Below are 11,582 nucleotides of genomic sequence, written 5' to 3'. Positions count from 1 at the left end.
CGATGGAGTTGCTGAGTGATCGATGCCGAACGCTTGCAGTTTCATAAGTTAAAATCGAAGTGATCAGTCGTGAAACTACAAACGCTTTTTCTTGTGTGTCACTCAGTGTGCATATTTTCAAAAAACACAGTACTCAAAATGCATGTTCGTAAAAAATAGGGACATTTATTGCTCAAGATGCAAACTCTAGCACAGGAGAAACTTCGAAACAGATGCATAGAAAGGGGAAAGTGACTATGTATAAGATCAAGTTGAACAGCATGTTTTATTTCCCCCAATTTAGAACAACAGCATTGTTCAAATCTTTATTTTTTGCATTAATAAGTGATTTTACTGCACAGAGCATCGAAAAAAAAAACGACCTGCTCGTTGCAAAATCCATACAGGTGAGTTTACTGAGCTTTCCACTCTACAGATAGTACAGGCAGCTTTCGCTACAAAGCTAGAGAAGCCAGCAGGTATACATTTGTAAATAGCAGAGACATTTGCGGTCACCATCGAAAATGAACAAAGAAAGTAGCGCGTAACAAACTGGAGTCATGTGACAGCCCAATTTCTTTTAGGCTCGAGCAGGTTCCCTGCACCACAATAGTTCTGGAAAACTTTCATCATAAGAAGCCTTTCCAGAAACCATTTGATTGACTAATGATGAGCTACAAGGGGAAAAATAGAGCTGCGTTTTTGCAACAACTTTATTCAATAGAGGCAAAGTTTGCCTCCACCATTTGACGCAGCTGTGTTGAAAACAGTACTGCAGCTACATTTTCTCGTACTTTACAAGGTAGTGCAGAACTGGCTCGTTTTCAGATTATGCGATGCACAGCGTTTTGAGCAATACACCTAAAAGCTTTTGCTTGAGAAGCCCGAAACATTGGCGCTTACAGCTCCGTGTTTAGAGGGTCTGCACTATTGCAGACGATGGTTAGGAAGAAAGTACCTCCGCTGCAACCTGCAATTCTGTCGATGTGTGACAGATTCAACGGGCAGTCGAAATTATTGCTCAGCCAGTTAATTTTACAACAGTTTCTTTCGAACCGTGGTGACACGCTATGATCTATTGACGACAGCGGTAGCTTGCTGCGCCTTAAAAGTGCGGCGTCGCATGCCACACAATTTACTTCTATCCAGCAATCACATGCCAAAAGATATGGTTGCAACACCAACGGTATGTATACATTTGGCTCGAGCCTGGACTCCTTGAAATGTAGAAATAGTACGCATTCATATATTTTTCAAACAAATGAGTACGAGCTCCACCTGCAATAAAATACACATAAATTACGTCTGACGAGCAGCAGCGTTGTGATAGGTGCTTCTATACTGACGCACTTCAAGCATACTGGTACCATAAAAGAGAAAGCACATTCTACGACTTCCATCGCGACATACTTATTGCTATATAACAGGCTTAAACTCCTTCAAACATGTCATGCATGATGTCGTGCATCAGGCAGTGTTCGAATGACGGACGTCGGGAAGGGCACAATGCATTTTTCGCGAGTGTTGACTGCGTCCAGAAGAGACGCTTCCATTCAAAGAAAGGGCTTGACAGCATGAAAAAGAGGACGTTGCTCGTAACGCGTTTCGGGGAAGAATTTTTCACGACCTTGATGTCCCTGTAGCCCCAACATGTCACCAAGGTAGTTGCAGCATACTTTGCTCGAATTTCAGTAAATTTTCACAAAAGCGAATGGTGTAGTCATCTAAATATGAAACGTGCAGAGAATGGTACATTTGGCTGCACCTAAAGCTACGTCATCGATTGAATACGCTAGAAAGTACATTTGTATATTCGGTCATAATTATAGCCAGTATGACACTCCACAGGTTTGAATCATGACCTAAGTGTTTTTTTTTTAGTAGTAGCCGACTCGTGCTGTGAAGTAGCACAACAGTAGCAAAGTTGCATACAGTATAATAGAACATAACTATTGCAGTTCACCAAAAGCAATTCTACCCGCACCATTCTTTTGTTTCCTTGACTACAGCTAGAAAATGTGGGCGGCCTTGGATCTGACACCTCTGTACGACAGCACCAATATTTTCGCATTTGTCAAGATTAATAGAGCACCTATACGCGGGAGAGAGAGCAAACATTGAAACATACGATGGGTTTTTATGTAATGACTTGGTACCCTATCACCACAGATGTTCAACTCAAGTTTTGTGGCAGCCTTTACCAAAATTCCACACTTCAAGAGATGCCAGAAACGTTACATAATACATATGAATATTATTCACTGCAGAAACACTTCATGCAATAATGAAACAATACCATCGTTTTCATTTCGCAGTTTCTGACATCACAACACAGGATATAGGAAGGAATTTCTTTTTGTAGTCGTTTTATGATGTTATTATCAGAAAAAGTGTGCAAGTAAGTTGTCCGTCTAGGGCATGATAACGTTTCTATTAATTATTTGTGGCGTCTTGCTAACGAAGTATCTTTGTTTCCGCCTTTATGTTTCAGATCCAGGCCTATGACAAGTGATGATAATATACAAGACCTCAAAGCTTATTTTGTTTTTAGTAGGCGCTGCCATAATCATTACTCTATGCAATGAAGTGAGATGACGTCCGTATTGCGAACACATTCAAGCATCAGTTTCCAATAATTAAACAGCCACGATGCATAGTAAATCGTTTTTCGTTGTATAAGGTCCAAAGAAGAGCCACGCAGTGTATGCAGTCAACCTGCTGCTGGCAAGATAAATCTAAACGCGCACAGTCTGCTATGTTTTCAAACCTGACTGATGTCATTGACTGAAGAACGCAGTAGTGACGTTGACCTACTGCTTCAAAAATATTTTTTTCACATAGCCTTTACTTTTGCGTTCTAGGCATGCCACCTTTCTTGCGGATATGACTTTCCCAAGAATGTGCTCTGTATTGTTATTTAGTGTGAAAACGAACCTGTGCTGCTATGAACGTATCTTTTGATTGGCTAGTGCTGTTTTTGACCTACTATATATTCTAAACCAAATCAAAATTTATTAGATGAGTATCTGCGACAGGGAAACAAGCAGACGCCATCACGAGAGTTACAGCACACAATACGGGGTGATAATTTTAAGTTCTATTGAATTAAAAGAATACGTCTGTTGCAGATAGTATAATTCTTGTCGTTGAGCTGGATTATTCGCAGCGGCTGGAATTACTAGCATGAGAAATTTAAAGAAATATTCAGCTCCTTAACAAAAATTCACTTATTAACTTTTAATGAATTAATTACATATTGCAATCTTCGAATTGTAGCCGGCGAGTTTGCAATACGTATCCACTTCCAATAAAGTTCCAGGATGACAGCAGTTTCGAGAAATAATTTGCCAAAGTGTGGGAAGAAATGCATGGGCGTTCCAGTTTCTTCTGTGCTTCAATACATAACAGAACGCTTTATTAAAAATCAAGTGGAACAATAGTAGATCTTTACAGCGAGTTTGATGGCACATGTCTCCAAACTGGTGTCATTATGTAACTACATTGCAAGTGGATATGCCTCGCAAGCTCGCCGGCTACAATTCGTAGATTACATGTGCCGTAAAGTAATTAATGAAGTGATTTAGTGACTTTTTGCTAATTATACGAATATGTGTTTGACTTTCTCGAGCAAGTGATGTCCACCTCTGAATAATGCAGCTAAACGACTATAATTATGTTATCTGCATCCGGCGGTCTTTAAGTATTCCAGAAAACTTAAAAAATGAACACCCCGTATATTGAATGACCTCGATCCTGCTCAAAAGTGCGTCATCTTTAGCAAGTAGAATAAGGAAAAAAAAGAGCGAATAGTAAATTACAAAGGGGCTTATGATAAGTAGAATGACAGTGACAATGGGATACTTTCCCTACTGGCACTCAAAAGACAGGGCAGGTTAACCACGAAGCACAGTTTCAGCACAAGGCATAAGAAAGAGACATGTTTGTAGTCATTGACATTGATGCGTTTCTTCTTAAAAGATTCCAACATCAGGGCGTAGACGTAAGCCAAGCATTATCTTGGTGCTGAACGCAACTGTGTTGACCGATAAAATATCCAGCTAGAACCTCGGGGAACGGCCAGCTGGTGCAGCGATCAACATATTCACGCAGAGTCTTTGTTTGGCACTTTCAACGTTAGCGTATCCCGTACGGAAACAAAACTGGACGAAGTTTGGGAAAAATTCAATGGGGAGTCGCAGTGCCATGCGTTCTTTCGCCACTACTGCTAGCTCTGCCAGCTGATTTGTCCTTGCTAAATAATACACGAGGTGCCTTAAATCCGGCTGCGAAACAAGCTTTTAGCCTGATTGTGCTGGCCAAATGGGTTGCACCTATTTATCCTTTTTTTTTCTTCACGCGAATAGAGCACCATAGAGTATTTCATTTTTTTGTGCTGTAAGTATTGCTTTAAGGATTATTTCTTCGCACGTGATGACGTATCACCACAACAGGGAAGATTGTCATTTCCTATACACGGAAGGAGTTATTGCTTATAGGATTGACGCGAACGCGACGTCCTGTAATTCTCAATGGATTGTTCACGCTTGCATTCGTAAGCAACTGCCTGCTTAAAAGGAGTCACACGTACTGGTGCGGACATGCAGGTCGCCGATCTGTGTTTTATGAGCCCAGAACACTCAAAATGATTCTTATTACGTCGCGAAGTATCTGTACATTTGCTCCTCAGCGTCTTTGTGAAGTTACTGTTTCTGTGCAGCTTGTGGCTGCGCGGGTCCAACCTTGGGGTGCCTGGTATTCTCACGCAATAGTATTACCTCAATAAAGATATCGTTCTCAGAAATGTTTGCAACAAGGACACATTAGTTGTCTGGAACTTTCACGTCATCACCTGTTCTTGTTAACTCTTAAGCCGTTACGCATTTAGAATTTGTGGGCGTGTGGGTACGGTTTTTTAATTTATAAGCTACCGTTGCATAACGGCTAGATTAGCGTTTTGTATATCGACCAATAAGCTAAACGGTACGGCCGCGGTTGACGCTTTCTGTGAACAAAATTGCTAAGACGTCCTTTTGCAACTCGACGTGGGAACGTGAATGCTCCTTCGTCCAACTCGTGCAAAGCCGTTTACTGACCTGCGCACTTTGTAGTCATAACAGTAACGTACTTAACTGCTAAGAAGCCGAAAGTCTAATATATGACGCTCACGTATTGAAAGCGTACGCGATCGACGATGAGGAAAAGAGCCTCGCGTGAAAGTTTGACTGACATCTAGCAACATGGACTATCACAAAACTGCTAAGTCGATGGTCATAGATTTAGGAGGAGGGAAAGAAATGTTAAGCTGTGAGTGAAACGAACACACGCGCGCAAGTAGCAGTTGGGATACATGCCCATGGAAGCTTTTCTCCGCGCTCATGAGACTCGTAGCTGACGGGAGCTTTCTTGTAGTCGTGTGTGTTTGTGTGTGTGTGTGTGTGTGTGGGTCTCTCCCTCTCTGTGTGTGTGTGTGCGTGTGCGTGCGCGCGTGCGCATCTGTGTGTCCGATGCCAGTTGCTTCGGCCACGAGCAGCGTACCAGGTTGTTCCGTCATTGTCTTCAGAAGCCCGTCCCTCACGTACGACGCCGGCCTTTGATCACGCGTACGTTTTCGTGGTCTAAATATACTTTGAGACCTTGCAATAATATACTCTACGTGTCTAGTGAGTAGTCTTCGTACTTGCGCTAAATCTGACTAGCACAGATCTATGTCATTGTTGCAAATAAATGAGTATATACAGTGAAACGTGCAATATTAAGTCAGCGTGTATATAAACAAACACCTATTTGGCTAAATAAATACAATGAGCTCAATAAATATCACCTCTATGTGCACCATTCTTCTACAGCTATCGCAGTTTTTGCACAAGCGCGCGCAAGCCTTTATCGATTCTTGCTTCGACGCGACAGGTTCTCTGCCAGGCTCGCGATCCTTCGCGGATTCTGACTAGACGCGTCAAATCGTTTGTCCTCGGATTCAGGCGCTGTAGTTCGCCGACATTATTCGTATTGCTTTTGGTCCGGGTGCTCAGGGTAGCATGCGTGCCCACGCTTATTGCTGGAGCGATCTTCAAAATGAGCGTTCTTTCAAATGCTACCATGTGGCTTGCATTTATCCTGGCAAAATAAAACAAACATGTAATTACCATTGCATAGACGCTTACGGTGGTTGAGGTTATTGCTTCGTCTGACTGCGTCGTGCAACATACTATAGCTGAAATTCTTCGTTTTTTTTTTCGGCACAGCCGTCGCTTGGTGCCGGTGGCTATGGAGGGCATCGACGACAGCACAACGCGTGAATAAGTGCCCGGTGGCGCCACTTTTGATGGCATGTACATTAAAGCAAACAGCTTGGCGATCGATACAAAGCAAGCTGCAGGTGTTTTTGTTTTCGCCGCTACGCCGCAGTGATAAGTGCACGCCATTCCGCAATGGGCGAAACTAAGCGCCCTCTTTGCCTTCTGCACGTCGTCTCCAAGCCGTGGCACTTTGAACTTGCGTTTTGACTACAGGGTCCCGGATAGCTACGTGAACGCTAGTGCAGGCAGACAATTATGAATCGAAGATGGCTGTTACTCGAGACTCGCAACAACAAGCAAAACAAAAAACCAGGGACCTTTCAAACTGTAACAAAGACAAACATTTCTCGTTTCGTGGCTGCCGCCCAACAACAGAGAGGAATGGGGTGAAGAACCCAGCGGTGGTACTTTGACATTGAAATGTTTTGTTATGAATGATGAAATGTTTGCCTTGTTGTACAATGTACTGAAATGATTATATTTTGGAGGCCACACTCGAAATGTTTCTTGCGGCAATGGCACGTACGTACACCTATACAGCGGTTCGGGTCGAAACCCACATTGCAAACTTTGACACCAGCGTGCCTAGCGTTTTCATGCTTTGCGTGAGCTGCGGCCGAGTATCAGACAAAAGAATTAACAACAGCGACGAGGTCTGCGCCCCATCGTGCAGATTCGTTGATTGGCAGACCGCTGTTTAGCCTGCCAGTACACAAGAACGGCGCGACCGAATCGCTATGCCCCTCGTGGGCCCACTCAACGCGCCGGGTCTCTTCCCATGGGAAGGCCGCAGCTTACAGCGGTTGCAGGCCATCCAGCGAGTCGTCCACGGACCAGGAGACGCAGCCGTCGTCTTTGAAGCAGGCCGACTCGAGGTGCTTGTTGAGGTAGGACTTGAGCGCGAACGACTTGTGGCAGCGCGCGCAGCGGAAGTGCTTGAGGCCCGAGTGGGTCTGCATGTGGGCGCGCAGGTTGGAGCGGTCGGCGAACGCCTTGCCGCAGTGGGCGCAGCCGAACGGCTTCTCGCCGGTGTGCGAGCGCATGTGGCCCTGCAGGAGCCAGGGCCGCGAGAACGCCTTGCCGCACACGGGGCACTTGTGGCTCAGGTTGTGCGTCAGCACGTGCATGGCCAGCGCCGGCATGGACACGTACACCTTGGCGCACGTCGGGCACTTCTTGGCCAGCTGCGAGTCCGGGCTGCGGTGCGTCTGCTTGTGGCGCGACAGGTTCGACGAGGTCGCGTAGTGCTTGCCGCACTCGCCGCACGTGTAGCGCGGCCGGTCGGGGCTGCGCTTGGCGCGGGGCGAGCTGTCGCGGCCCTTGCGCCGGCTGCGGCCGTCGGCCAGGGGAGGCTTGTTTTCGCTCTGGCTCGGCGGGGGGCTCGGCTCGGACACCACGTCGACATTGCTCGCCACGTCCTCGTTGGCGTCGAAGTGGAAGGCCGGCGACAACTCGTGGTACTCCTTCGCCTCGGCGCCGGCCGGGCTCGGGTCGCCGCCCGGTAGCACCGTCACGGGTGCCAAGCCGGTACTCACGCTTTCGTACGCCGGGCTCGAGTAGTCTGCGTGTAAGAGACAGGACATAAGTTTATTTCAGCTGTGCACTGCACGCACGCACAAAGAGATACTCGCTCGTCGGCTTCACCGGCTTTCTGCCACCAACCCTTCAGAGAGTTTCAGCTCCAGTCAACTGTTCCACTCGGCGACGTGCAAGGGTCGTCATTATCATCATCATCAGCCTGGTTACGCCCACTGCAGGGCAAGGCCTCTCCCATACTTCTCCAACAACCCCGGTCATGTACTAATTGTGGCCACGTCGTCCCTACAAGCTTCTTAATCTCATCCGCCCACCTAACTTTCTGCCGTCCCCTGCTACGCTTCCCTTCCCTAGGAATACAGTCCGTAACCCTTAATGACCATCGGTTATCATCCCTCCTCATTGCATGTCCTGCCCATTTCTTTTTCTTGATTTCAACTAAGATTTCATTAACTCGCGTTTGTTCCCTCACCCAATCTGATCTTTTCTTATCCCTTAACGTTACACCCATTATTCTTCGTCCAAGAGGCGCACGACGTTTAAGCACCGTAGGAACCAAATCCCCGAGGTCAATTTATTTTTGCTCCTTCGGCTAACTTATTCAAGAAAATTTTATGCAATTAAATGTTGAAAAAAGTTGCACCCGACGTAGCCGAATAAGATATCACAACGGCATTACTGCTACAGCTCATGGAGTAAACAACACGTAAGTTAGACCACTGGGGCGATGTGATTTCTACAGGAATAGGAATCGCCGCGTCGAGCCTGCAGTCGAGAGGCACGGCGCGCAGAAAGCTCCGTTCCGTTGCGTTTTTTTTTTCTTTTAAGGATCACAGTCTGGTGGTCCATACGATGTGCCACCACGACTATTACGAAACGAAGCAACAATCGCATTTTTTTCTTTCTTTCAACAGTTCTGCCAATTGCCTCACACTACTCAGTGCACGCTGTCCACAACGCGTGGACGCTGCCACGACATGGAACCGTCGTTGGACAGGAAGACAGTTGACAGTTTAGTACTGTGTAAAGTGCTTGCGCATGCTAGTGCGCGACGCAACACTAGTGACACTAGCGCTATATCGTACGCAGGATTGCATGGAGCAAACTAACCTTATAGAATAACGGAACCAAGCCTAACACTAACGCTAACGCGAACGACTGTGACTCCATCTATAGAAAAGTTCACATAATATCAGTAAAGCAAGTGCAGTCGAACTGATCCGACGCTGTAAGCTTATTGTTCGCATAGTGCTGATTATGGTGGCACCGGTGATACTTTCCTGTTTCGCAAATGATAATGATAATCGCAAAATTTAGTTTGTGCTGCCATTTATACAAAATACTAATTACAAGAAAAGATTTGAAGCCTATGGCTTCTGAGCTTGGGGAACGTGCGTGACTTGTGGCGCGCGCAGAGAAATCTTCGAGGTCACGTGTACAGCTAATACAGCGTCTCTCACTAAGTAATAAAGCGCCGAAAAATCGAGAACAGGCCTCGAAAGCAGCACCTAGTTGTCACTAATGCTAACGTCACTAACCATGACACAAATATAAAGCAAACATAAGCATCAGTTAGGAAACAATGAGCTACACAGCGCAGGACGATGACTTGATAGATTCGAAACGGACGGCAGCCACTTCGACGAGCACCGCCGTGTTCACGTACGCAAGGCTTTCTCTTACGTGTGCTAGTGCTGAACTCTAGTTGAATGCTAAATCTCGAAAACACTTGCGCTTGCAAAATCCCCGGCCTCACCCACTCATTGGGCATGTGCAGTGGGTATCATAGCACGCTAACACCAAGTAGTTGCGTTTGCTGCTATAAGCTATGCTTAAACTCTGTAGTACGTACTATATGCTCACAGCGTTTCCGGCGCTTTGAGTTCTAGCATGACTGTTTTCACCGAAGGTGTTATCGCTTCAATGGACATTGTGTTCCTCACGTCATGTTCGAACACGAATCTAATTGCCGCAGTCAGGGCTACAATTCCATATAAAAGGAAGCGGTCGCGCGCGAGCATGGCTTTTGTTTGTCTTTGTTCGCTATCTTCATTCAAAACAGACTTGTGCAACAGTGCTATCAAGCCGCAGATGTGTGAGCTACACAAAGAAAAAAAAAGAAAGGTGAACCCATACTGCCTGGTATTTTCAATCCTACCCAGTAATATCGCGTTCAGTCCCAGCCCTTCATCCTTTTCAACCCACGATGCATTGCTGCTCACTTCCCAGGGACAAAGCTTGTCCCCTTAGCCTTTCTTTCTTTGTGGCATGCGCCATTTTTTTTCCTTGAGAACATATCTTTCTACGTTAGTGGCCTGGGAACAGCCTCGAGTGTTTCTACTGTGGTTTTAACGTAGTATATTTGTGACTCAGTATATAGTTTTGTAGGAAAAGCCTTTTCATTTGGCACAAGTCGTTTGCAATGACGAGTTTTCGAACTGGCAATTTCGGGCCCCGATTTTTGTGCTTCCACATTATCCGTGAAGCGTACGGGTAGCGGAAGATGACAACTGAAAGGGAAAAAAAAGAATTAAATCAAATCGTTGTCCAGGAAGAGCCGCCGCCCAATTCGCGGCACTCGGGTGTCTAGGTACTGAAGGAGGGAAGGGTTGGGACAAACGCACTCTTCCAACAAGGCGCGCCGCCGAAGAAAAAAAATCGTTGAACACGAGAAAAGCCCCACAAACGATCTTATAGACCTCTAATGATTTCAGCGAGCGAAAACAACTAAATAAGAACTACAGTAACATAAAGATCTTGGGGCTATAGTGCCGCTTCTTTGGACAAGAGATGACGAAGAACGGTGAGAGCTTGTAACCGAAGTACGTATATGCTAACACGAGACGTACTAGCTTCTTCAGATGGTGCTCACGGGTAAATTGGTTTTCAGTATACGAAAAAAGAAAGCAGCTATGACACTTGACGGTGAAAACACAATGGCATTAACTATACGCGGCGATCATATTTAAGTTTTCCAGATTTTTTTTCTTTAGATCACCTGTTCCAGATAACATAGTTCGAATCTTTGAGCTGGATTATTGAGGGCGAACAATCCTCGCACGCCAAATATAAACACATATTCAACGAATTCAAACAAATCACTAACCAATTTCTTAGTTAATCACTTTGCAGCACATATTGAAATTTACGAATCGTGGCCGGTGAGGTTGCAAGACGTATCCACTGGGAAGGAATTTCCAGAATGACACCAATTTGGAGATATGCGCCATTAAGCTCCCCGTAAAAATGCACTGTTGTTCCACCAACGTTTTCAACAAAACAATCTTTTATGAACTGTTAAAGGGAAGCTGAAACGGTTTTCAATTTCCATGAATTGCAGGGATTGGGAAGAACAGACCTAATAATTTACGGTTCCGAATTTTTTTTCTTCGTTTTGTTAATATAAGGGGCGGAAATCGCTTTCTAAATCACCCCCGCGGACCCGCCCCCGTCGCTTCCCGGAGCGCCGGGTGAGGTGGTTGTCAGAGGAGAGAACCGGCGAGAGTGACGTCACTGGCGGGGACCGAGCTGCCCGACCGGCGTGCTGGCATGCGCTGGCATGCCTCTTTCCGTCCTGCGCTTTACTGAACGACGCTACGAGAGATTTGCCGTCGCCGCCGCTCACGTTTGTTTTGCGATTTTCGTAAACTGTTCTTTCCTTCTGTGCTGCGTGAGTGCCTACAGCCAAGGGCGCTCAACCTGCCCTCGTTCTGTGCAGCATTCGGCTGCGCGAACACACGTAGGCGAGACAATGTGGTGTTTCACAGGTTC

The 11,582-nt window shown here is 45.9% G+C and overlaps 1 protein-coding gene across 2 annotated transcripts in view; it reads right to left on the bottom strand.

Moving 5' to 3' along the window:
* Positions 1 to 6,589: 6,589 nt before the first annotated feature.
* The window catches only part of LOC139056381 (transcriptional repressor scratch 2-like), a 36,813-nt gene continuing 31,820 nt past the window's right edge, over positions 6,590 to 11,582 (bottom strand). For both annotated transcript variants that reach the window (XM_070534583.1, XM_070534586.1), the window contains one exon: positions 6,590 to 7,836. In XM_070534583.1, coding sequence (XP_070390684.1) covers positions 7,070 to 7,836 — 767 coding nt within the window. In that variant the 3' untranslated portion in view covers positions 6,590 to 7,069. The remainder of the gene's footprint in view (positions 7,837 to 11,582) is intronic.

This window comes from Dermacentor albipictus, chromosome 1 (assembly GCF_038994185.2).
Source record: "Dermacentor albipictus isolate Rhodes 1998 colony chromosome 1, USDA_Dalb.pri_finalv2, whole genome shotgun sequence".
Taxonomy (NCBI): Eukaryota; Metazoa; Arthropoda; class Arachnida; order Ixodida; family Ixodidae; genus Dermacentor; species Dermacentor albipictus.
The sequence above is the reverse complement of the archived record's forward strand: the minus strand, read 5'-3'. Positions and strand labels throughout refer to the sequence as shown.